This window comes from Melozone crissalis, unplaced genomic scaffold (genome assembly GCF_028551555.1).
Source record: "Melozone crissalis strain CALT ecotype California unplaced genomic scaffold, PUWL_Pcris_2 ptg000057l_1, whole genome shotgun sequence".
NCBI lineage: Eukaryota > Metazoa > Chordata > Aves > Passeriformes > Passerellidae > Melozone > Melozone crissalis.
This window is the reverse complement of record NW_026535835.1, coordinates 8,760,371-8,788,242: the sequence shown is the minus strand read 5'-3', so window position 1 is coordinate 8,788,242 and position 27,872 is coordinate 8,760,371. Positions and strand designations below refer to the sequence as shown.

Genomic DNA, 27,872 nt, shown 5'->3' with positions numbered 1-27,872 from the left:
GGGGAAGATCAAAGCCACCGAGCCCATCCTGCAACCTGCTCCTCCAGCAGGAGAGGCCCTCCCAGCCAGGGGATATTGAGACAGGAGGGAGAGGGAACACAAAGGCAGTGATGAGAAATACTTCAAACCCCACAAACTTCACACAAGCCTGCTTACAAACCCACCCATCCACAGTCAGACTTTGCCCAGTGGCCAGCAAGCCCCAGGTTGCTTTTTGTTGGCAGGAACTGGTGGGACCAAAATTGATTTCATTCACATACAAAGCAGCATTTTATGATCAACCCCCATTTTATAAGGAGAAGAAGGACGTGTTTAACCTTGGCTGCTGCTGCATGCACATCAGCACTGGCAGAGAGCTCTGTATGGCTGCATCCTCCCTGTGGGTATCAGCTTGTGGAGGAGCTCATCATGAAATTCAGCACAGCTCAGGGTGAGCACAGCACCCTGGGTTTTACAGATAGGAAAAAAACACACTCTGAAGTCACTCCTACTTAGAGTGGTACTTCCCTGAGATGACAACACCCCCCACTCACTGCAGGCAGAATAAATCCCTATTCAGGTGAATAACAGTGTGATTCTGATAAGGGCTGGACTTGCACTAAATCTTTTTACTCAATGGGGACAGAGAGAGGGTTTGTCTCTTCTGCCTGCTCCCTGATTTACATGTAATTTGTACAAACAGAACATTTTTAAGAGCAGCACCCTGCTGTCAAACATGGTTGAAATTAGCCAATGGTTTCTAAAGGCTTTTGAAACATGCATGTGCACATACATATAAATACAATTGCATTATTCCTGTTTCCTTAGGAAACCAAACTAAAAAACCCCAGACAAGCCAAAACACACATTTTTTCTTCTGTGGAGGTTACAAGAGAACAAACCAGAAGACTGAGATAAGAGATTTCAGTGAGCAGACTAAATAAACTAATCATTGTTTTTACAAAACTGGCTCGGGCCAACTGTGGGAGCAACGAGGATGGGCTAGGAAATATTCTTGACATGGGAATTATCTGTTCAGAAACACCTTTGGAGGTTTTCCTTCTCCACATCTGTTTTGAAACAGAAGCTGCTGAGCTTATGTAACATCTGAAGCAGCTGAAGAGATTACAGAGAGCCCATTTTCAATTGCTGTAGTCCAGTTTACTGTTTTTGTTAACTGAATTGCCTGTCTCTTCAAATAAAGAGATTTTTAAGTACAATTCCCAAGGTATCTGCACAGTGACTTGGCCAAGGTGGCATTGCTGTGTCTGATCCCTCTCAGCACACCTCTGGCTCTGGGACAGCAGGGATCTCCCACCCTAAATATATCATATATCATCTAAATATCTATATAAGTAATCAGGGCTCTGATTCCACAGCACCACTGTGCTGCTCATGACTTAAAGCAGGCAGCAATCACATGTAAATCAATCCCTCTGGATTCAGGGATTCATTTCATTGATAAGGAATTTGAATTTCTTTCTCACATGCTGAAGATATTTTCACACGGGAGCATTTGCTCCTTCCACACGGTGCAGCTCCTGCTGTGCTGCCTTTTAACTCCCAACCTGAACCAGGCTGATGATGAAATCAAGCAAATAATCAGGACAGGATGAGAAAACCTGAACATCTTGAAAGTGTCTGGCTTAAAAACAGGCTTAGCCAGTTCTGGGAGCGAAAGGCTGGGATAGTAAATATACTTCATGTGGAAATTATTGCTCAATGAAATCTTTAGGGCAAGAGGGAGTTCCCTCCCCACACCTGTTCTGAAATGGGAGCTGCTGCTCTTGCTGGTTTTTCTTCTGGGTGACCTTGGTATTCAGGAAATGGAGCTTTCACTGGTGGAAGCCAGAGCAGCAGCCAAGACAAACAGGTCCAGAAATCCCTTCCGGAGAGGGGAGAGCACAGAGGAAATTACTCAATTACCAGCAGAAGAGAAAACTCCTGAGAGCCCTGGAGTCCATGATCCCTCCTCACCCCTCAAAGGTGAGGTTCTCCTCCTCTCTCTGGTGTCACACAGAGCTTCAAACACAGCACACATCTGCTCAAAGGTCTCTCCTTTTTAACAAGAGCCATCCCTTAAATTGTCACAGCAAGCAACTCCAGTTCTCATGGCCTTCCCTGAGCATCTCTCCTTGCATTCCCAGAGCCCAGGGAGACACAAACTCCCTCTGAGTCCCTTCTGAGTTTGGAGATGTCTTTTGTGTCTGATTTAGGAGCAACAAGAGCCAGCCTGGAGCTCACACAATGCTGTGTAACTTCTTTTTTTACACACCAAACACTTTCTAATCTGGATCAAGACAGAGCAGCCTTGACTGCCTCTCCCTGCAACACTGGCTTTTGCTTAGAAATCCAGCAGGCAGGAAATAATTCCCAAAGTCTATAAATTAGTTTTGGCTTTGAGTACATCATTAATTTCTGTGTCTGCACTATTTAATGTAGAGCTTGGATGAAATATGTTCCTGTAGCTCCCAAAAAGATTGAGCTACTCCTGGACTTCCAGGGCAATTGAACAAATGAGTAACCATGTAATGGAAGGAAAGTACACAGAACATGAGGGACTCCTTGCCTTGCAATCCTTCCTTTCAGACATGCTGGAAGTGCAGCCCCTGCTCCATTGCCAGATGGCACACAACATGTTCTGGAAATAAAGATAATAAAGATACCACTGTCCATGCTGTGACTACTGGGGGAACTGGGGAAAGTTTTCCCACTGGGATAGCTACAACAATACACACCCTCCAGTCATGCTGACTCCACTAAGCTGGTCTGAAACTCTGTTAGTTTTTGGTTTTTTCAAGGCTCTTTTAACATGCTCGGCCAATTCTATCAATTTCAACACTACTGATAAACGGACTCAGTTTACCTTTCAAGGCAAGGCTGTTGGGTTAGAACAGCAGAGACATCACAGAGAGCAAGCTCTGAAGTTGCTCTGAAGTTTTAAATTGCACAATGTTTAACAAAGGTACTTAGGTACTTCTCTCACTGTTGTTGGCAAATTCAGTCTACTCCTAAATGAATGGTATTACAGCAAACAGCTGAGACCTGTGTGATTGCTTGGGACACTTCAAATAATGAACATTCCCAGAGCAGTTCATTACCAGCTGCCCCTGGTGCTGCTGCTGTGTCCTGCTGCAGTGATTTGTGCTCAGTGCTCAGGGAAGAGCTGATGGCAATGCAGGGCTCCCATCCTGGCAGGGCCAGCACCATGCCTGGGAATGTTTCCTTCTCTGCAAACCCCACATTTCCAGCTCTGCAAACCCCACATTTCCCTCTCTGCAAACCCCACATTTCCCACTCTGCAAACCCCACATTTCCTTCTCTGCAAACCCCACATTCCCTGCTCTGTAAACTCCACATTTCCTTCTCTGCAAACCCCACATTCCCTGCTCTGCAAACCCCACATTTCCCACTCTGCAAACCCCACATTTCCCACTCTGCAAACCCCACATTCCCAATTCTACAAACCCCACATTTCTCTGCTCTGCAAACCCCACATTCCCTGCCCAGCTCAGCCCTGTCAGTGGCACACTCCAGCCTCCCCCAGCACAAACAGCTGGAGTTTAATTTTCCCCCAGGCAGAGATCTAATCCTTCCTAACCATCCAGAGGAGCTCTGGTGTTTTCAGAATTTCTTCTGGGGTTTTGGTGCACTTGTCCCTGTGCCCCTGAGAGTCACAAACATGCAGTACAAATCCTCCTGTGTTTGGAGCTTTCAGATTAGATTAAAACCTATCTATTCAGGGGGCCAAAAGGCACAAAAGGAGTCCAGGAAAAGTGCATTTGTCTCTGTGCACAGCAATGAATTTCATGGAAAATTAGCCTCAGAATCAATACAAAGTCGGATGCATGATGCTGGTTTTGTGCTCGTGGGGCTTTCATGCTGCAGGAGATGTGGTTTCTTGTTTTGTGAAGTGCTGAAAGGCTTTGAGAGTTTGGTGGTTTTGCTGCTAATCAGTGTGTGACAGTGCCATGCCTGATCAAAGCAGGGTTCAACAGAGAAGAACAGAACACAACCCTTTCCATGCTTAGGCCCTTATTCCTGTTCTGTGGGAAAAAACCCCAAACTATTCCAGTGCTAGGAAATGTCCCCAGTTTAATATCCTTCAATCCTGACCTATAACCCTGCTAATCAAGCTCTCTAGCACACATCTGCCAATGGGCTTCAAATCTAAGCCTAAACCTAAGTCTAAAGCCCAATCTGGCTCTCTCCTTCACATGGTTACTTTAAAATACAGAAACCATTTGAAGAGTTAGAAAAGTGAAATTCCTTCATTGTTCGTTTTTCAGTGGGAAGCAAAGAAAGCTCTCCTGAGAGAGAAGATACATCCTAACGTCAGAGACTCCACAGAAAGCTTCCAGAGGGAAAGGCAAAGCACAGAACACTGGCTCAGGAGCAATGTGGCAATTGCCAGTGCTGCAGAAAGTGTCACATTACCAGGTTGATGTTCTTGGCTTCTATGTGCTCCAGGACAAGGGTGGCCAGGAGCTGAGTGTCCCACTCCACAGCAGGATCATCAGGAAGATCCCTGGAAATGAGAAGGGCCATCAGTTACTTCACTGCTGAGAACTTTGTAGAGACCACTCTGGAACAGAGGGATCATTTTAATCACAGAATGAAATCAAGATAAATTTATTTACCAGATAAAACCAGCTTAAGAGTCTTACAAGCTTGGATACTGGAGGGTTGAAAGAGCAGTTTCAACACCTTCCTCATGGATTTGTCAAGGTCTCCCACTCCTCTTACCATCAAGGCAGACTTTGTGACTGCTTTACTTCAAGCAACATCTATTTTGTAAATTCTTTTTCTTGATTTATCCCAATCAATTTAAAACCCCTTTAAAAACACATTTTTCTGAAAGACTTCCCAATCATAATCTACTGGTGAATTACATTGGGAAGGCACCAAGCAAACTCCTGCTGTGATTTATTCAGGAATAATCCACTAACCACAACCAGAGGACAGCAGAGTTGCAATTATATGGCTTGGATTTGATAGTAGCTGTTCATGTGTTTATTTTGTGCTCTGCATACCCAGCTGGTATGCAGAGCACACTGTGACTGAACTCCCTGCCTGGGTATTTTGGATTGCAGGACTCTAGGGGCAGGGACCATGAGCCAAATGCAAAATAGCACGAGACAGCCAAGAGAACATTCCATATTTACACAACTGAGAGCTGAATGTGACCCCCCAGTCATTATGTTTGAATGATGCCAAGAAAACATTGCTCACAAAGTTGCAGAGGTTATTAGTAACAATAGGATAACACACAGCTGCTAAAACCCAATAATGACATGTTTAACTGGGCTTTCTCTCAGACCTTTTCCCTGCTCTGGAAGTCTGATAATCACTGTGAGGTGGTTCAGCAGCAAAATGACAGCACAGCGTTCTCCCACAGAGCCAGGGGCTGCAGCTGAACCTCCCCAGCTGTTTGCAGCCACATCCCAGCCCTGCTCAGGCCTTGCTCCCTCCCTGCCGCAGGGACAGCAACATCTGCAACAAAACTACAGGGAAAGTCTCCTTGGCACACTCCAAAATAAACCTCAGCCTGGATCTCCAGGAGAGATCTTCTGGCCACAGATTTTCCCACGGCTAACAGTAGTTGGAGTGGAAGGAAGAGCTTTATGTCCAAACTGACCATTAGATTTTCTGTTGTGTTACATGTTCCTGTTCAACTCAGGCTCAAATAATGTGAATTAGAAACCCCAGCACAAGGGAAGGAGTTCCTGCACCAGGCTGCACATCCAGCTCTGGTCCCTCTAGCAGCACTACAGCAACAGAAAGTTTTGTGTTGTTGGCAATTCCCTCTGAGACAGACAGCACCTCTGCCTGATGGACACCAGACACCTGAATTTCAGCCCTGGTGCATCTGGTGGCTGCCTCAGCAGTTTAACAAACCTGCATCTTTCACACAAACTTTCACACCTCCTGCTTGAGGAGGAAGTGGCCCAGGTGACACTGAAGGTATGACCAGACCCAGCATGTCACAACAAGCCTTAAACTGAGCACATTTATAAATATGAGTCACCTAAAACATCTCAATAAACAGCCAGACTGAGTCCAAGTGCAAGTGTGACAGTGCTTCAGTTGTTTGAATGATTCCTTCCAGGTCTGTCAAGCCTTAACCTGGTAATATTAAAGCAGCAAATTATCCAACAGGGATTCTTCCACTGATCACTTGCAGTGCAAATATCATTCCTGTTTTTGGACAGGGCTTAAATGGAGGAAGTGAAGAGTCCCATTAAAACAGGAAGGGTGCTCCAACAGTGAGAGGTCAGGCAAAAAAAGTAGGGCTTGGAATTTATGATGACCAGGAGGCTTTGGTGTCATAGCCACTGCACTCAGCTTTATTGGGCTGTTTCCAAAAAGGCTGCTGGGTAGTGGAGCAGGTTTTAACTAGTTTAGACAGATAAAGATCATCCTCGTCAATGGAAATGAACAGCTGGAGGCAACGGTTTAGAATCCCTGGAAACAAAACAATCTGAAGGCATGAGCAAATTAACTCCATCAACACTGAACTGATTGAGCAGGAATATTCTACCCAAAATTCTGCTTCTACCCAGTTGCTGCTGGTCATGGAGAGACCACTTACTGCCAGCAAGGAAAAGGAAATATTCTTCTTGCATCATATTTGTCAGGTACAGAAGAGAAGCTGATCTTGCCAAACAAGAGACACATGCATAGAAGCACATTCCTGACTCATTAATAGCCACGATGGCCCATGGAAGCATTCCCAGCTCATTCTGCAAACACAAAAACTCACACACAGCTAGCTGACAAAGCCAGAGGCACCCAGGGAAGTCAGCAGAACCAGATTCATTCAGCAATAAATACATTCATCTAGACTGCTCCAGGAAGTGACTTTTCTTTCATGGTAAGAGTTTGTAAAATACTTTATGAAGCTGGAAATGTGTTCCCATGATAGCAAGGGACGCACAGAAAACATGAGAGCTGTCATTTTCTGCCTGTGCTCTGGACATCAGTAACTGGGTACAATGAGGATGAAAAGGTGATGAAGAGAACTGAGTTCATTCACAGCCTGGCATACAGGACAGGATTACACGAGGTCTCTCCACATGCCCAGGAAACTCTGAAAGGACATCAAAAACTGCTCACAAAATCATACATGAAGAAAATATTTTTCCTAATATCATAAATAGGTTCTGCCCAAACCTGCACAGTCTCCCGAGGTGCTGCACTATTAAAATGAGCTGCACTCATTGCTTTCACCTTCAGGACCTTGTATGAGAAACAATCAGCATTTCAGTGGTTAACTGCACGCTGCCTTTCTGGCTAAGGCTGATAATGCCTCTGAGCTCAAGGTCGAAGGGCTGAGATAAAGGACTATAAAGGAGTGAAAATTAGCACATTCCCTGGAGCAGACTGGAGCTGGTCCCAGCAGACACCGTTCCCCTCCCTGTCCTCTGCCCCACAGAGCTCCTCGCTGCTGCTGTCAGTCACTGCCACACACCAAGACATAAATCCTGGAGGGGGCTGTGGGAAGGGCACAGGGCTTTGGGCACTTGGCCATATTTCCATCAAACTATTATGGTCTGGAAGGGATGTTTATGGGATTCCACGTGTGTGATATTGAATGCAGGTGGCTGCTTGGATGCAGGGAAAAATGGGGAGATGAATAGGAGGAAAAAATATTTTTAATGGAATAAGGCACCAGAAGAGTTGTTTTCCTAGGAATTTTCAGTGAAACCCATGCTGTGCACTGTACAGGGAATTTACAGCTGTGCCAGGGGATCTGCAGCCTCAGGAGAGGGAAATGGAGAACTATGCTGCAGTGTGGAGAAGGGTCTGTCTCTGCTCACTGATTTCAGCATGTTCAGAAAACAAAATCCTGCACCTTCCTCTGTACCCATCCACTGGCGGCAAGAACCAGACAGGAGCCCTGGCTTTCTCCACCTCCCTGCCAAGCTGAGCAGACACTGGCATGTGCAGCTTTCCTTCCCAAGGTTTGCCCAGGAAGGAGGCAGTGAATGTCCTGGATGTCCTGCAGCTCCCTTGTGGGGATCTCTGAGTGGCCACAGCAAATCACATCAGGATAAGGCACCATCCCACCTTGTGCAGGCTTGGCTCAGCAGCCTGAGAATGAGAAATGTCCAAAATCATCATCAATCATTTCTGCCTGGTGCCAGCTCCTCCCCAGGGCTCTCCTGCCCTGGGCTGGAGCTGCTCTCCCACCCCAGCCTGGAACACTCTGCACCTTGCCAGCCCTGCTGGCCCTGCCAGCAGCCAGCACAGCTTGGTAGGCTCATCTTTCTAGGAACATTTGTGCTCAAGATGACCAGATTCCTGTCATTTGGGAGGTCACTTTTGGCCAAGGTAGAGATTTCAAAGCCCTCACAGATACATATTGCCAAGTTATACTCTCCTTACATGACAGACTGCTCAGTCCCTGTCCAATTTTCCACTGCTCCCCTTCCACAGAGCTCTCAGCAGCAGCCAGGGCGTTCAGATGGACAATCCTCTCTTGAAGCCTTCCATGTAATTTATTCTGCTCATGAACTAAGCTCTCGTGACTGCTCTAAAGGTTAAGTTAAAGCCAGCAGCTGGTCTGTGTGATGGCCACGTGGCTCCACACACAGCAAATGGGCTGTGGGATAACCTTGAGACCTGACCCTCTGTGAGCTGGGAAATCCCCAGGCCCTGGGGGCTCTGGTTACCCCAGAGTCACCCCATGGGGACAGCAGGGACCTCTCTGCCCTGACATGAAACCTTTGTGGGTGGCTTTCACAGGGAGCAGGCAATAGAGTGACTTCTTGGAGATGTTAAGGTCTCCATTTCCACATTCCAAGACACCAGTGCCAAACTTTCAAGGTGCCCATGTGATTTTCCATCCCACTACACACCAAAAGGGTCAGCATGAAAGAGCTTTCCCATTTCTTATTGCCTTTTTATCCTGCTCAACTTTTATCAGTCCAAGGCTAGGGACCAGGAAACTTTTTGGCATAACTTCTCCTTATCCCCAGTGCCTGATTTTCCATTAAATCAGCCCAAAGGTCAGTGGGCTGATGGTAGAAGCAGGTGAGCTGCTGTGCACGAGGCTCCCAGCCACAAAGTGTTTGTTGGAACAGAGGATGCCCTTTGTATAAAGTTATAACTGTCTGAAATGAACATCTGGGCAATGAAAGTGGATCAAGAAGCAAAAGATCCCACAGAACAGAATGAGGTGAGTGCACAATTAGTGAAAAAGCCATGTGATGACTAGAGGCAATCAGTGACCTTTATATCACAGCTTCAAAGTAATTGAAAAAAAATGTGTAAACAGAAATTATTTCATGCTCTCCAAAGTAGAGCAGAGGATTTTATTTTTGAGATTATGCTAAGATAAGCTAAGACTGGCTAGCCCTGGGTCTTGAAGCACAGCCTCTAAATCCTGACTTTTATAACTATTTATAAATTCCTCTTCCTATAATGGGCAATTACAGACAGGAGGGAGTTACTGCTGTTAGGCTGCATGTACATCTCTGATTCAATTGAAAATATCCCACTTAGATAAATGATCAGCATCTTGCAACATCATGTTCTACAGAGAACAGATGCTGTGTGCTTATTGGAATGTAACAACCTCCAGTTTGGGAGAGAAATGGACTGGAGCAGGATGCCAACTGTCAAATGAAAAGCCACCTACGACAGGGAAGCTCAAGAAATTTTTAAACCAGCACCATCCTCCCTCTCCTCATAGTAAAGAAATACTGATTATTCTGAGAGTTATATTTTAAGATTGCAAATAATAATTATAGGGTTTGGTGTAGGTAGAGGGTAAAGGAAGTGGGGAAGATGTAATGACTGGAATTTTAACAGTGAAATGCTCTGGGAGAGCTCTGCATGTTCCCACTGAGCCATGGCCAAACCCATGGCTCTGACAGGTGACACTCCAGCCCCCTCCATCCCTCCCCAAAGACAAAGGTGATTAGGTCCTGAGGGAACACATTTTTTTGACTTGGGCATGACCATGTGTTTCTCTTTAAAAAATAAGCATCCTTTGGGTTTAAATTCACAGGAATTATGACAGAGCACAGGACTGGTTGTTTGCAAAGACCTATCTAAATGGCCCTGAACTAATTTATTTTTTTTAATGAATTATTGATGATTTCTCAGCAGAGACTGATGTCTATTCACAGGGATGACACAATTGCTTATCATAATTTGAAATCTGGTATTCATTTGACGTCTGTGCTTCAGTGCCTTGTTGATAAATTACAGCACAAAGCTCTGCAGGAACAAGTTCATATTCAATGTCTTCAAACAAAAACAATTGATGGTTCCTTTCAAGACCAGAAATACATAGAAGCTATGATGGCTAAAGCTAATTTTAAAAAGTAACTTTAGAAAAATACTTTAGAGAGGGCATCAGGCCCTGCTGTGTAAGACAGGAAATAAAATTCAACTCAATTATTTCTGAATTGGTATTGAGTCACAGTATTTTTATCTTCTGCTCTTCACACCAGTGAAATGGAAATAATTATATGTTTACCCCTATGTAAAGAAGTTTGGGATCCTTCTAAGGAAAGTGTTCTGTCTGTTCTCTGATTTCTAGATGGAAATCTAAGATGTGTCTCAGCAATCCTGGGTACTGGGAACCCCACAAACCTGTCCTTTACTCCTTGTACTGTCTTCCCATGGGGTATTGAATCAAGATCTTGGTCTTGACTTGAAGGCCTAACCCAAAATACACAAAATCCTGCATAAAACTCCAAAATTAATAGTATGGTAAACAGTTCTGTCCATTTGGAGCCGAGGAGCTCTGCAACAATGATAACATTTCAAGCAGTCACGACTTCCTTAGAGGCTGGTGCCAAACGCTGAACGGGCTCTCAAATCAAGTAATCACAAACTGCTTTGATTTCTACTACAAATACCAGGAATGCTCCTGGGAACCTCTCCTTTATGGCAGAAAACAGTCATATTTAAAGTACAAAATTCCCCAGGCTCTCAGATAAGAAAGCTGAGATCTCTGGGCCAAATGTCATCCCAACAATGGAGACCCTGTGTGCCAAGCATGTGACAGGAGCTGGGTGTGTCACCACTGGGCACCTCGCTTTGTTCACGTAGGTGTCACCTCACAATGAGGGACACCATTTCCAGGAGGGACAGCAGCATTTCAGTTCAGCTCAGCTCCCTCCTGAGGCCAGCAAGGTGGATGGAAATGCTCAGGGGGAAGCCTGGACAGCAGACATGGACTGCAGCAGCTGGTGGCCTTTGGGAATTGCAGAGCACACTCTCAGAACCATCTGCTCTTGTCTGTGGCAGCTCCCAGGGGAGGGACAGACTGACCTGAGCCCAAAAAAGGTGGGCTGGTCTCTGCTAACTGCCTGGGCTCCATGATGTACTCTTTGGGATGCCTGTGGTCACTCTGGTATTTCGGACAGTCACAGGGGAAGGACCCATCCCAAAGCACCATCAGCATTGTGAGGAATGAGCATCACCAGGCCCAGATGAAGTGATCAGGAATGTCCAGAATAGCTCCCAGATCATTCCTCACTATTATTGCTGTTGGCTTTGCCACAGTGCCTCGGAATTCATCTGGGCCCTGACAATCTAAGTTGCCCTGACTGAGAACAAAAAGCCCAGCAATCCCACAGTCACCACTGATGTTTTCAAACTGAAATACAAATCACCAGCAAAACCAGGAGTCTCTGAGGAGCAGACCACAGGACTTCACTCCTCCCTTAGTTTATTTTGTTTTGTAAAATGCTTGAAGAAAGGAACAGCTCAGTGGGGCAGAGCTTGGGACAGGGTGTGTTAAGCCATTCACCAAGAAGCCATGTCCTGGCACCACTGGCTCAAGAACAGATTCCAGTTTAATCTGGGCCAGGAGGTCCCACTGTCCTGGCAAAAGAGCTGTAAGAGCACAGGGAGAAGGCAATACCCTGTTGTTCTTAGCTAGGTTTGCTCTGCAGTTCTGCCACACAAAAGGTCACACATGCATCCTAACATGCCCAGGACCTCACAGTGGAAAAGGTACAAACCCAAGGGGAAGGAACAAAAAGTCTCTCACAGCAGCCAGCAAAATCTTTCAGAGGCAAATGACTGATATGCCACAACCTTCATAGGCCAAATAAACCTGGTGACCCTTCAGCACAACCTTAATATTAAATCTGTTTGCTCTTGGAATGATAAACACACCACACTGTGTAGGCAAAACTGCAGTTCTGATCCTGGCCCATGGAAATCAAACAGGACTTTGCCACTGACTCAATGGCCAGACCCTCAAAAAGCAGGAGAGCCAAAAACATAATCACTCCAGCCAAAGAGATAGACCTTGGTCTATCCCACATAACAAAAATACTACAGTCAGAAACCTCAGGAGACAGCTTGTAGCCAAATCAATCCCTCAGCCACTTTAATTAATCATCTGGAAAGGGAAAGCACAGAATAGTTGCTTCATGGACATTGATTTCTCCTGCCAAAACTTATGTAAATGCAGATGCAACTTCAGCAGAGCTCTCCAGAGGATGATGGCCTGATTCCAAGTGCAGCTTCCCATGTTGCAATGTTCCAACTTCCCTCTACCAATTCTATCCAAAAAAAGTTTCCTGACTTCTCAGCCTCCCACCAACTCCCATCTCCTGCAATCCATGTGATCAATGCAATGATATGGGAGCATTAATTCTTGCAGTCATGCTGTACCCATATAATGCTGAAGTTCTGATGCCCTGGACTATCTGGGAAATTTCAAATTTGAGTCCTACACTAAATCACTTCCTTTTAGAAGACAATGTATCAGGAAGTTAAACGCCTCTCTTACTCCCACAAATTTTACCGGCATGCAAAGTCTCTGCTCGTGCAAACAGAACCAAGTGTCCCCTGCAGGCACTGAGAGTGCCCAAGTTCCAGGGCTCCATCAGCAATCTCCTCTCTCCCTGCTCCCTCTGAAACCTCCCACATCAGCCCGGCCAGGAACTATGCCTGGAACTCCATTTGCGACAACAAAGCGGGCCTGGGCAACAATGAACAAGCCGAGCAGAAGGAACGCGGGGCCCTTTGTGGCCGGGGCCGCTGCCAGCGTTATGCAATGCTCGCTATGGCAACGCGGGCGCTCGGCAGTAACCCCGCCGCAGGCTCTGAACTCTGCCCCACTCCGCGGCCCGGTGTTTACACTGCTCACATCACGGCCAAGGGAGGCTCCTGGCAGCCGCTCCAGCACCAGCCGCGTTTCCAGGACCGGCCAGCACTGCCAAAGGCTGGCAGCCATTCAATCTTGAGCCCCGGAGAAGGGAAGGGCACGGGCAGCGAGCGGGGCTTGGTCCTCCCGACATCCACACTGAGCATCCAGCGAGGGAAGAGGGAAATCAGCGAGAGGAACAGCAGACTGGTCTTTCCAAACAAGCTGTGGGCCTGTCTTTACAAACAAGGAGTGCACATGCTATCCAAGTAGCTAAGATTAAAAAGCAACTGAGCTGTCACAAGCCCAAGATGCCAATAAGGCCTCCTCATCAAAGAAGATCTTAGAACAACAATCAATTGAGCTCCATGACAGCCAGGACACTGTGATGGTGTTCGCAGGGGCCTTAGGATGAGGGAAGAGACAAGAATGTTGACTCCATGTTTCAGAAGGCTTGATCTATTATTTTATGATATATATTATATTAAAACTATACTAAAAGAATAGTCTCACTTGCTAAATGTCTTGGCAGAAGAGCTGTAAGAGCACAGGGAGAAGGCAATAATACCCTGTTGCTCTTAGCTAGGTTTGCTCTGCAGTTCTGCCACACATGCATCCTAACATGCCCAGAACCTCCCAGTGGAAAAGGTACAAACCCAAGGGGAAGGAACAAAAAGTCTCTCACAGCAGCCAGCAAAATCTTTCAGAGGCAAATGAATGAAATGCCATAACCTTCATATGCCAAATAAACCTGGAGACCCTTCAGCACAACCTTAATATTAAATCTGTTTGCTCTTGGAATGATAAACACACCACACTGTGTAGGCAAAACTGCAGTTAGAATAGAAGATAGAAATTCCATCAGAAGGCTGGCTAAGAATAGAAAAACAATTATAACAAAGGCTTGTGACTGACTGAGACAATCTGAGACAGCTGGACTGTGATTGGCCATTAATTAGAAACAACTCTATGAGACCAATCACAGATCCACCTGTTGCATTCCACAGCAGCAGATAATCATTGTTTACATTTTGTTCCTGAGGCCTCTCGGCTTCTCAGGAGAAAAAATCCTAAGGAGAGGATTTTTCAGAAAATATCATGACTACAGTGGATCTGCTGGTAGATAAAACTAGCACTGGGAGATAAAAGAAATAATGGGAAGGATTCCACTGATTGATGAATGGAAAAAGAGATTTGCTTTTACAAATAAACTTTAAGTTTGCTGATAAACAAAATTAGACACTGAAAGATGAAAGAAACAATGGGGAAGAAGACCCCTAAATTTTGTAAGAATTAAAAGGGAGGGTTGTACATTAGAGGGAAATCTTTGGTATCAGGCATATTGGGGGGTCGGAACCTCTCAAGTACCTCAGTCAATGGGGGAAGAGAGAAGAGAAATGGGAAATTGGAATAAAAAGGAGGCTGTGTCCTCCAAAAATTTGAGAGATCACAGGGGAATGCCCCATGGCCTCTCCCTTTATTGGAATAAAGCCAAAAGGGACTCCTCTGTCTGCTTTTGGACATAAACCTCTGGTGTTTGTGGATTAATTTTCCTAACATCATGAAGCTTTAAAGAAGGGAACTGCATTGTTGCAAAATGTGGAATATGTAAAAATCCCTTTGCTTGCTAAAATGTATAAATAGTAAAAAGTTCTGCTGGATGATTTGTGGAGTTCCACCTGGCACACCCAGGCTCGGCAGCTCTGAAATAAATAATCAATGTCTGTTTCGAGTGTGCCATTATTGCCTTGCTGCACACTGGGTAACAAATCTGATTTTTGCAGACAACAGTATCTTTTTTCTCTCCTTAATGAGTGGCAGATGAGTGAGATAATGAACTGGAGCTGGGCACTCGTCAAGAGCTGCACGTACCTGGCTTACACGAGGCTGCACAGAGCTCCCAGAGTGGCACAGAGCTGTCCCAGCCCTGGCTTGGGAGCACTCACCAGGGCACAGAGGAGGATTTGGAGGTAGGGATGCTGTGCTCTACAGGTGCCTGCTAAAGTGGTGATTCAGTCTTACAGCACAATCCCACAGGGAAAAGCTGCAGATTCCCAAGGCACTGTGTGAGCGCTGACGCTGCTCAGGCACTTCCACAGCATTTATTTCCACACGTTAGCAGATGTTCATTAACTCACACCCCTGTGAGGCTGGTATGGGGAAGTGAGCGAATAATAACCTCCACATTTTCTAATGAGAGAATTAAGAGCTCAGGTAACTCTCCCTGGAGAGCCCGAGGCAGCAGAGCTGAGTCAGGGGCAGAGCCTGGGCTGCAGCACCCACACACACTCCAGGAATATCCTGCACTGCCTGGGGCAAACAAAAACCCAATCCTCAACAGGCCTCTCTCTCACCGTGCTCTGCAGAGCCTCCTGTACTCCTGGGCACTTGGACTGAGCAGAAAACACATTTAAAGTTGCAAATGATCCACCATTACCACCAACATCAAAGGAGCTGCTTAAACATATCCCCAAAACTTGCCAGGGGCCCAAGTGTGACCTCTGCATCACCTAATTGTGCTTGTATGGCACAGCCCTGGGTGACTCCTTGTGTCAATACTCTTGGCTGCTCTTCTTTTTAGGCAAAAACTCATGTCTTGCCCTAAAATATTGTATTCTCCAGTAAAACCTTGCTGCTCTCAGTAAGAGGTTGTGTGGATTTCTCTTCTTTGCTATGATGACAAGTTCCTTGTCCCAAGAATGGGCCCTGCAGATACAGCCCTGAAAAGCAGTGCCTTGACACCAGAACTGCCTTTCACATGTTCATCCAGTTATCCCTACATCCAAATATAAAAGTTGCATTAGAAAAAATAGACAGGAAATTTGTTACATCTGGCTAAAAGTCTTGCCACTCCCAAATTTCAGTTTGAATCAGAGGCTCAGTCTCATTTCTGCAGGAAGAGGCTGCTGCAGCTCTCTGACCCTCACTGGTGACAGCAGCTGCGGGAGTTCTCCAAGCCTCAGTCTCCTGGCACCAATCCTGCAAAGCCCTCACCTCTCTCCCCCACGGGTCAAACCTCTGCCTGCAAATGTTTTTATCCTGCAATATTATACAGTGCCTTTCCCAAGGCAAATGATAAACCAGCCTTGGCAGCCCATCGTGTGGCTACTTGCAAGAAGAAGAGAAATGCTGAGTATTTGGCTTATGAGACAGAAATACAGGAAGAAAATATTTATAATAATGCTACTGTTTAAATAATGGAGACCATAATTTATTACAGATGTGACCCTTCTCCAAAATGAAGGGTTTAAATCTTGCTGAAGCAATGTAATGACAAGAAGTAGAATGGACTTAATGAAGAATTCAATCAACTTCAATTCTGAATTGCCTCCTTTTATCACCTGCCATTTTGTACCCCAAAATAGGAACAACACTTGCTTCTTTCAAGCATTGTTTGTCAGACTTTCAGTGCTCAGACTTAAAAACTGATTGATAGGAAAACATCCATCCTTCATCCTAAAAGAGACTGAGCACTTCTACCTTTAACAAAATTCAGTTAATTATTAACAATTAAAGATGAGAAAATGGCATGGAACTCAGACAAATTTGTTATGCTTACAGTCACATATAAAGAATGTAGAATGTATGTGCATGGAGGGGAGGATGTGAAATGAATTCTTTCAGTGCAAATGGCAATTGCAGAGAAACAGACTGCAATGCTGAAATGAGAAACCCTGAAATTACTGTACAAGCAGTCTGCAGCTACAATGAGAGTGAGTTAATATGTGACTGGTTAGAAGAGGGGGCATGACTTGGCATGGAGCTGTAATCAAAATGTTTCCATTTAATGCTTCACTTGGCATAGAAGGATCAGGTAACAAAATATTCACCCCAAATCCCATTTCAGTTGCTAAAAAGGCATTTCAGTTCCCTGCACTGCAGTAAAAATACTTTTTTAATTTTAACTAAAATGGATTTAAGAAGCTACAAGAGTCAAAGATGCTCAATGATGTCCAGCAAAGAGTTCATTTCCCTTCTTCTGATGCAATAAAACTGAAATCATAAAGCACCACCCACATTTGCTAATCTAGTGCACATTAGCAAAAAGGTGGATGTGCAACAAATGAAAACATTCACTCCCTACTTGCTTCATCAAGTTCTGTTTTCTCTTTTAAAAAAGCTGGTGTTGCATCACCTGAACAGCATTTCCTTCAGAACAAATTATCTAAAGTCTTCAAAACTGGCTTCAGTATCTCCACCAACAGCAACAGTAAAACTCCATAAGCAAACAAGTAAAATTCATTGAATTGTTTGAGATACTGAATATCTTTTACACTCTTTTGCTCATTATATGAAAATATCTGGAAGTGTTTAGCCATTTGCCAGCATCACCTACCTGCTAACAGAACATCTTATTCTATTCACAGTTGCTGTGTGTTGGGCATTCTGCATTGCTGGCACTCTTTGTTTGTAGAGCTGGGTTCTCTTTAAGAAAATTCCTACTTGGTAGTGGGGTTATGTTAAATGTACTCCCAACCTAGCAAATGTCCTTTAAGGAATTGATTCTTTTTAACAGTTTGCTCTAATCTGAAGTACCACACCCACCACCTTCTAATTCAATTTTATCCTGGAACTGAAAAACTTTGTCATTTTATGTATGCTGATTGAACTGGGGCCAAGGGGAATAAAACCATTAAGGTTTCACGTGAGCTCAGAGAAGAAAGACTTCTTTGGTAATATAATTACAGAGCACAGAGCTCGTAAGAGGAAATGAACTACAGGGATTTATTTGATTAGATTTTTTTTTTCTTTTTCCTTTTTAATGATAGCAAGGGCTCTCCTTCCCCCTCCCCTTCCAGTCTAACAGAAGATGTTGAGCAAATTCTTGGCAGGCAGGAACTGGGACTGTTACAGAGGGATGTTTCAATGGGGTACTGTTATGGATGGAGTCTCACCCATTGCTGAGGAGCCTGAACAACACTCCAGCTGTATGAGAGTTTGTTTGCACAAGGAGCTGAGGCTGTGTCCCACCACGTCACCTTTCCAGCATCAGGAGCAGGGATCTGTGAGCCACTTCAGGGGCTGTGCAAGCCCCAAGGGCAGGGGCCAGTTTACTTTGTTGTCTTGGAAACGTCGTGGCTGACCTGGGCTGACCAGATCAGTGCGACTTAATCATCCTAAGAAGGAAACAACTGCAACAAGTGGAGAGCTAATTACTGTAGGTTCCCTCCCTGAATGGACTTCCTCAAGCTCGAGCCTCACGTTCACAACCTTTGGCCTGCCTCGGCATTCAACCAGTTGTGATTGTGCCCCTCCCTGGGACAAGCACGAGTCACCTGCAGCACTCAGCGCCCTCTGTACCATGGCTCCGTGTCTGTTCACACCCACACACTGCCTGGGGGCTCAGGAAGCAGCAGGTTATAAACTCCTATTTACACTGTGTCAATATAGAGGATTTTACTGTTAGTTACAATGTAAAGTGCATGTTTTACCCACTCAGTCTGTTTAAGCCCTGTTTTTCTCTCTCTCTGTACAGTAATGCAGCTGTGGAGATCATCTGGGAGACTAAAACAAATGGTGCCCTGATATAATCATAACAGAGCTGGAGGAAAGGCAATTTCAGCAAAAATCTTGACAGCAGAATCTGCTTCTGTTTAAGTCTGACCTGTTCTCCTTGCAGAAGCAGCATGACAGAATGTTTTGCAAAAGATTTGTATTTCTATGCTTGGCTGTCAGCTCTAGATGTTGCTCCTTGTCTGTGTAATAATTACATGGAATGCTCAGTGGAGATGTTCTCTAAATTGAAATAAACAGAATCAATACAGACTTAACTGCACTGTCACACCACATGAATAAAACATGCTGATGGATTTTCTTGGCCAGTGTTCAACAGGGATTTATTTGGTCATTGTTATGCTATGCAAAGTGCATGTTAAATGGTGTGCCAGCAGTTGAAAAATGCCATTTCTGTCTTTTACCTGCTGTTGTTGCCAATAACTCCTAGGATTCCTCAAATAGAAAGAGTTGCATATTTATCTCTGCCACACAGTACAAGGGAAGAAAAGGAAACATTTTGGAAAATGGCTATGTACAATGGCTAACACTGGATAGGGATCTAGGGGACAGATATTACATAAAAAATTACTTGACGTAATTACAAGTTAAGTTTGAATCCTCTACATTTCTTGTATGTATTTCTCCAACATTAACCATCCTTTTTTCATGCTGGCTGATGAACTGCTGCAGTTCACTGACTCCTGGACCCACACTTGGTTTTGCAGTTTATGTATCCTTCAGAAAGGCTCATAAAACAACAACCAAACCCCTAAATGTGGTCACTTCCTTCATCATCCCAAGCAGAGCAAGGTTGTTTCAGTTCACTGGAAGGCACTGAAGCATGCTCAGGTCTCATCTGATTACAGAGAGCCTGTAATGCCCCGAGGCCACTGAGACTGTCAACACAGCTGTCCCTGTGTGCTGAGACAAATGTCCTGCTGGGCAATCCCCGAGTCAAAATGGAAACACAACTTCTGACACGGATTAGGGCTAAGGACAAGGACTGGAAAGAGGCCAGGAAGCCAGGGAAGTTTATTAGGTATTACTAAAGGAGATTCTATTGAGCTCTTAGGAAATACCTTGACCCTGGTGCTGTTCTGCAAGTCCGAGTATTGTGAAGAATTTCACTTCTCTGGTCACCTGTTGCTAACATAGCATAAAAATGAACATTTTCTGAGCACGTTTCAGACACACGAGACCACACAGAATATGTATAAAGCTCACAAAGAAGGGAGGTGCAGAGATCTGCACTCTAATGGCATTATTGGCTCTTGTGAGAAAAGCAGTCTTGCTGTATCAGCACTGAGCAGCTCCCACCCTCACCCATTCCACATCTTCATCCATCCCACATCTTCATTCATCCCACATCCTCATCCTCCTCACATCTTCACCCATCCCACATCCTCATCCTCCCCACACCTTCACCCATCCCACATCTTCATCCTCCCCACACCCTCACCCACCCCATACCCTCAGGAAAACCCTGGCAGAGCTGCAGTCAAAGGCAGAAATTCTTTTTCCTGACACAAACTCTGCAGCAGGAGCAAACTGGAGCAATCCAGTCCCTGAAACACTGAACAATCTCCTGAATGCACATCCTGAGGGTTAAACATCCCCAAATAAATTACAATTACTGCTCATGCACATCACCCCAAGACCTTGGGCAACAGTGTTTAAACATTAAATTCTGCAGGTTTATTTTTCTAATACCTCTTAACATTCCTTCTTTTTAATTAATTTTCTGGTCATCTGTGGCTTAGAAAATGATTGATTCAGTAGGTATCTGCTCCCACATCTGGGCTTTCTTTAAACAAAGTCACAAAGATGATGAATCTTCTCCTACATAATACTTTATTGTTTCCTAAATTCACGCTTTTGGTGTTTTAATCATAAGTAGAGGCTCACACACTCCCATCTCAGCAAGTACAGCATGCTGGATAAGCCAAAAAACCATTTTCAGTTGAAGGCTTGCCCAGACATCTAATATTTTATCATAAAAATCTGAAATTTTCTTTTGCTCTGAGTCACTGATATAAAATTTACTTCATGGAACATTTGAAATAGGAAAAAAAAAAAAAAAAAGGGAAAACAGGCCTGTAAAACAGGACTCAAAGAATTGGCAGGAGCATTCCCAACCTTGGGCCCTGTCCCTGCCAGTTCAGCTGCTCCAAGGGCCAGGGGGTGTTGGTGACACCACAACAGTGACAGTGCCACACAGAAAATTCAAACCAAGCCAGCAAAATTCCTGCCCACCTCTTCCTGCAGCCCAGGACAGGTGGGTGTCAACCCACTCACTAAATAAGTGATTTAGTTCTTTCTAAAACAACTCTCTCTCTAAGGATAAAATTTAATTTCTCCACTTTGTTGTATTAATAGGGATGGAGTGATGCATTTCTCCTCACTAAATTAACTTTTAGTCATGGTTTGTGCAATTTTGAGTTGAGACGGAAGCTGGAGCTCCAAATCATAACAGTATTTTATAATTGTTTCCAAACAACGGGGTAAATTATATCAGAATTTTTAGAAATAATGGAAAAGCTTATCAAAACACAGTATTAAAAACTAACACATGCAGTAAACAAAGATAATATTAACTGTAGTTAAGGAGATAAAGCAGTTGGTTTTGGATCACACATGCTGTTGAGGCATCTAAAAAATTAGAACAGACTTTCACATCTATTTTTATTCACAGACCACAAGATGAAAAAGGATTTCCTCCTTCAGTTTTGAATGAGCTTCTCAACTCTGAATTACTGAGTGTCTGATAAGACAACTCAAAAGGAGTCTCTCACTCTGAAATAGTCTAGAGCTAAGACAGAGGGTTCCATCCATTCTGTGCTTTTACTTTCTCTTAAACAGTGGCAGGAAAAAGCACAGTGCCTGCCTCTTAAATTTCATGTAAGTTATCATGTTAAGAAGACATGAATCTCAGTTCTTAGAACAGATGGTCATAAATGCACATTAAATCACAATGTTTTATTTTAAACCATTTAATTTAACATAATAAAATATTAATAATTGCAATAAATTTTGATCCATGCTGCTCCAGTGGCTTTTGGTTTTACAGGGCATAATCAGGCTTGTCAGCTAATTAATTTTTGTGACTGACTGTAGTTATTATCAGTGCCATAGGCTTTTACAGCCAGCAGGACCACTATGGTCATTATTCTCATACAAAATGTGTGGAACAGCTCAACAGACCCCACCCACCAAATCTCTTCCTGCTGTTGCTCCTCCTGCACGACCATCAAGTCCTCTCATGGATAAAGCAAACAGCTCAAGTATTTTAAACATCCATTATTAGGCCTGGTTTCCACTTCTCTCATCATTCTGGTGGCAGTTTTCCAAGTATTTTACACCAAGATATTGAACTAGAACAAGAGAATCTCAAACAACACCTGAAGATGCAATAACAGCTCCTTACTCCTGTCTGATATTCAAAAACTGGGAAAAACAAATGCACAGGTGAGGGGACACAGGGCAGCACTCCTTGGGCTGGGCTTGGCCCCAAACAAAGGATCCCTGGCTCTCACTGCACACTCAGATTCCTGAATACTCTGCCTCCAGTAAATGAGTGTGTGATAATCCTATAATCATAATGATTGTGTGAAGGACCCCTCCAACCCATTCCTCTGTCCACAGGCAGATGGAGAAGCGGGAAGAGCACCAAGGTGCAGCCTCAGCAAACTGGGCTGGTCACAGAACAGAACTGAGAGCCCTGTGCTTGTCCCCAGGTTCTGCTGAGAGGGCAAAAAGAGCCTCTGGTCACCTCCTTCCCACAGTGAGCTGAGCATGGGGACTCAGTGAGTTCAGTGTTTGCCCTTGAACTGGTGTGGGCTGCATTTGGCACTCTGCTTTTAGATCAATACATAACCCAGGAGTAATCTTATCTGGCAGGAACAGGGGGGCTGGGAGGAGGAACACAGCCCCAGAGGTGAGGAGAGCAACTCTTCTAAATGTTAATGGGTTAAGAATAGAAAGGTCAAATGCCTGACTTATCAGAAGGCCCCATGTGCAAACAGGCACCAGCTCAGCAAGCAGAGCACCAGCTGGGGACAAATGTCAGAAGTTGGTTACTGTAGCTGTAAACACCAAAAGCAGCATGGTGCAACTGGGAAACCTCCCAAGACACTTCTGGTTTATACAGATCACTGGGAAAGTGCAACTGCCTAGTCTGGATGGAAATGAGTTCAGTCTTAGAGCTGCTGTGGGAGCAGAGAGCACCTGTGAGCTGGGTGCTGGCCCCACAGGGAGGGGTGGTGAGGGTGTCCTGTGTCCAACATCCTGTGCTGGCTCCACACTGCTCCTGCCAGGGCTCACACATTCTCCTGGAATAAGGAGTTTGAGGATGGAGACAGAAAGTCCTTCCTCACCTCCCTGCAGGTATAGAGGGCACAGAACAGCAGAACTGCATGAGGACCCTGAGCACAACATGTAATGGACTGGGGAGGAATAAGAGATGAGGCAGCACAGGGAAAATATATCTCCCTTAAATACTAATAGATTTTTAGCCCAGTTCTAATTAATCTTCTTGTTGGCATCCAAGGAAAGAGGCCAGAAGTTGTATTGCAGTGGGCAGTAATCTCCTTGCAGATACAAGCAATCAACTTGCAGGAATGATGAAGAGCACAAACACATCCTGGTGTGAGGGTTACTGTGAGGAGCCTTTCCCATTCACCAGAGCATCCAGCCTGGCACCTTTTGCTTGCAATAAATTGTCAATAAAATTAATCAGCTGATTTCCATTCTCTGAAAAGATTGGCAGTGAGCAGCCATGTTAAAGAATACTGCTGTTCCTTCTCTCCTGGTACTGGGATCGCCCCAGGAGAAGGTTACCTGAGTTTGGGACACAGATACAGGATACCTGGCACAGCTCCCTGCTCCTGCAGAACAAAGAGCACCATTCTTGTCATCCTGGTCCCACCTGTAAAGGAGAGGGTTAACTGCCACGTAAAACACACAGAAGGAATAGTAACTACAAATCCAGCAAGGCTAAATATATTTTATCCCACAAAAGGGATAAACAAGATCTGTGCTCATAGCTCAGAGATCATATTCTAACCATTGAATAGTTACTTTAATTGGTAAAGATAGGGTTACATTTAAAAACAAAAAAGGAATGGACCCATTTGAAGCCATTGCTCTCTGAAAGATGATTTTTTGATGTTTGCACCACAAAGTGACACTCTGCAGTTAACTGGCTGCGCCTCCAGCCCGGCCATAGGGGAGAACATCATAACCTACTTAAATGTGCAGGCTGCATCCTCCCTGCAGCAGGGCTCCCAAACAGCACAAACTGCTCCTTCCCTCCACAGCATCACTGGGCATCTGCTGATCCCCCGCTCTCCTGGCAGCATCTGCTCCCTTGCTGACACACAGGAGCTGCTCCTCTGCATCACCACCCCCGTCTGCAGGCTGGGAACTTGAGTTCATCCATTTGACAGAGCACAAATATTCAGCAGCACACGTTTCACACACATGGCATCACTGAGCTCTATTAACAGCTCTGCTCAACCCTGAAGCTACTGGATTTTCAGTGACAGCTCCAGCATGTTAACGACTTGGGATGTTTTCTGAATTCATGTAAGGAAGAAAAAGCTTTTATAAAAATACAAGATTTTACCTTTTTCTATTCACAGCAAGAATGACCAAACTTATTTATCCTATGAGTCACATCCTGAAGGCTTCACATGGCTGACAGCCTCAAGAGATATAATATACATTCTGGAGAGCCACTGCAGGGGAGAGAGAGGCTTTTCATCTCTCATTTCTTGTGCTGAGAGCTCAATTGAACTTAGTTCAATTTAGGCATAGGAAACACAACCCAAGCCTTCCAGCAGGACAATGACATTTCCCGAGCTGCTGCAAATTTGAATGAAATAATTTGCCAACTCTGAATGAAGCTGTGGAGATTCTGCCACAACTCCTCTGTTCCATTATGCAGGAGGCAATTTGGAGAATGCTGCCTCAGCCCTGCTGTTTATTGTGTGGACGTGTCTGCCTGCTACAAGTGCTGTCACTGCCTCTCACTCTGACACACGCTGGCGTTTTCTTGGCTCTCAGTCACAGCAGGGGAAGAGCACAAGGGTATTGCAGAAACTCCTCCTTCCTTCATCCCTCTTTAACATGTTCACATCTTAAAGATGATTCTCTGAGCACATTTCTTGCAGCTGAAACTGTTTCATAGAGATTCAAAATTGGACAATAAAAATGCATAGTCCACCACAGCATGAAATGCAAACCAGGAGAGACCATATGCAATTTTCAGACCTGTGTTATTTCTATGCTGTCATCATTCTGAGGCATTTGATATGCTGCTCTTTGGTTTAAACCCAAAAATGGCATCTGAATTTTTACCATAATAAACTTTCTCAACAGACTTTGCCTTCTCATTATTCTACCCATACAAGCCACAAGGATTTTTTTCCTCCTTAAATGTCCAATCTGCAGGCAATGGTTGTGAAACTCCATTATTTCCAGGAACTGCTGGCAAACCTACTGCTGTCTGCTCTTCTCAGTATTGCCTGTATTTTCCTTGTTCAGCCTTAAAAGCCAAACTCGGTTTGCAAAAATGTCTGGGTTTCTTGATGCCAGAACTGAATAAAGAGTAGAACAGGACAGAATTAGATGGTTTTATTATGCTGAAAAGCCATTAACTCACATGAAAGTCTGCAAAACAACAAGAGCATAAAACTGGAAATAGATGCTCAGCCTTAAATCCTATTACTCAGAAATTTTCCAAGGCATTACCAATCTTTTTGGTAATGTCTTTTTAAGATCCACCTTAAATCTTTTTAAGCTCCACCACCCTCATCTGATCTTTACAATAAAAACAATGTGGAATGTTTTTTGAAGTTGTAACTACTTGGATTCTCATCATTCAGTAAAGTGAAAATAATCTGTAAAGAAAGGCAGCCTGGATTGTCTAATATAGGAGATATCTGCCACAATTTGGTCCTCAACAGGCAGAGGTAAGGAACAGACAGGTATTCTCAGTTACCTGGGAAGAGAATACACAACAGGAGATACAGCCAAGAAAGCTGGGAGATGTGACAAAGATTCTGCATTATTCAAATCTTTCATCAGTCATGATGATCCAAAAGCTACAATGGAAAACTCCCCACCTAAGGGTTATCTGCAGGGCCACACAGTGATCTCAGCAACACACAGCAGGATCTGCACAGAAAATAAGGGAATTACTCCAAATTTACACTGGCAGGAGCAAGATCAGAATCTGACCAGACCCAAACAAAAACCAAACAATGCCACAGGCTGTAAGAACAATCAGCAGTCCATGGGGGGTGCAAGCAATGGAGACCTCTGTGATTCCAATGCACTTCAGTGACTGAAAATATTCCAGTGCTATTGTTCTTCCTCTCCAAAACATCTTGGACCTCATCCTGTGCTCCTGAGCACTCCTGACAGACAGCTCTGAAAGGATAACTGACAGACTCACAAAGGCCTGAGCTTCCTCAGCTGAGTATTCCCTATAATTCCACTTGGGAAAGCTGCAATGCAGTGAGCAGTGGCTGCAGTGGCTGAGGCTGAGTCGTGGGAAGGGGAAAACCATCCACGACCATCCCTGACATCAGCCCAGTTCATTCCTAAATGCAAACCACATTAGCTGTGGAGCACGATAATAAAAACCTGCTGACCTAGTTTCCTGCAGAACAAAATCCTCTGTCTCCCCTCCTCCTGTGCCAAACCTAAATCAGATCTCGAAATTAACCCTTTGACTAGCAAGGAAAACTCTGCTAATGATCCTCAGCATCTCACACCATGAGAATAGCATGGAAATAGCAACTGTTCCATGCCCACAGCTCTGCAAACTGGGAGGATTATTGCAGGATGAAATAAGACCCAGAGAAGGTCAGAGACCTAAGCAGACTTCAGCAGAGAACTTATTCTCTTCCTTACAAAGGATTTTGAAGCTCTGTGCTCCAACTGCTTTGTTTGTAACATTTCTTCTATGCAGATATAAAACCTTTGTTCATTATGTTCATGTGGCAAAAAACCAACAGCACAGCTCTGCTTTTTTAAAAACTGCATCAAACCACTCCAGAAAGGACCATTGTTCCTCCCAAATTTTGCAATGTCAACTTGCAAGTCCTTTTCTGGAAGATGAGAGCTGATTGTGTCTACTCCAAGAGTCTGGTGAAAGTGCTCCCTTGTAATGGCTTCACTTCCTCAGTGATGCAATGTTTCATTTGAAGGGATGCCTGGGGGAGCTGCACAATGCACCCAGAATGCAAAAATAACAGGGCATGTCCCAACAAACTCAGCCAAGAATGTACAAATGGGAATTCTTTGGCTGTAGGATGCTTCCAAAGGCAGCTCTGGATCTTGCTGCAGAGCAGAACCCTCTGCAGTCAGGTAGGAGCAGCTGGGGAGATTTCAGACTGCTGAGAGCACCTTTGCTGGCTCCCACTGACACTGTCAACTGCAGGAGTTCTCAGTCATGTGTCAAAGAGGGTTTAATTAACACAAGAGTGGAGATTAACAACTGCTATAGAGCTTTACAAATGGGTGTTTTACAACGAGGTGACCAATATGCAACCTGCAAGTGGAATTGCTGACTGCAGCCAGAGTTTTCAGTTGCTGTAAGAAAGACCCTGCACTGAATAATTCAAACACTTGCTGCTCCTGGATGAACTGAGAGAGCTTTGCCCACATCCAGACAGAACCCAGGACCTGGAATAACTCCAGAGTTTCCTACAACAGCTTTTGAAAACAGAAGGAAACAGGAAAGTGACAACTACAAGGCATGTCAGCAATGCCACTTCACCTGAGGAGAGGTTCCCGTCTCTGCCACTTTGTCACTCTCTGCAGGGAAGCTGTTAAGGCTTACAGAGTAAAGACAGCAGTTAATACACTGTACCCTCCAGGGAGTTTGAAGTGAAGAACAGAAAACCTGGATTAGGGAACACTGAAAGGTTGTTGTAACTATATCTGCTCTCTGGATGCTGCATCTTCTCAGGTGAACTCCACAAAAGCTTCTGCTCCACCTTGGAAATGAGGAAGACAAATGCCTGAGTTCCCACAGACTTAGTAGTAACACTGGTCAGGGTTAGAAACATGATGACGGAAAAAGAGCATCTTATTCATCATATCTGCTCCCTGAGGGCTTAGGAGTTGTACATGCTTTTTTTATTGACACAAACAAGCTTTAACTTCTATTGTCTCGCAGAGGAAGAGAAGGCTGAACTCAGTTCTGGCTCACACATCATCTGCAATTCCAGCCAAATCCCAGCCACACAACTTTTATTACTGGGAGGAT

At 44.6% G+C, this 27,872-nt stretch overlaps 1 protein-coding gene across 2 annotated transcripts in view; it reads right to left on the bottom strand.

Annotated features, from left to right (window-relative positions):
• Positions 1-27,872, bottom strand: part of PIGL (phosphatidylinositol glycan anchor biosynthesis class L) — a 53,173-nt gene that overhangs the window by 14,986 nt on the left and 10,315 nt on the right. The window contains exons 3-4 of one of the 2 annotated variants that reach the window (XM_054287413.1): positions 4,417-4,507; positions 2,549-2,620 (exon numbers count right to left, since the gene is read on the bottom strand). In XM_054287413.1, coding sequence (XP_054143388.1) covers positions 2,549-2,620; positions 4,417-4,507 — 163 coding nt within the window. The remainder of the gene's footprint in view (positions 1-2,548; positions 2,621-4,416; positions 4,508-27,872) is intronic. The other variant, XM_054287412.1, reaches the window with a different exon arrangement.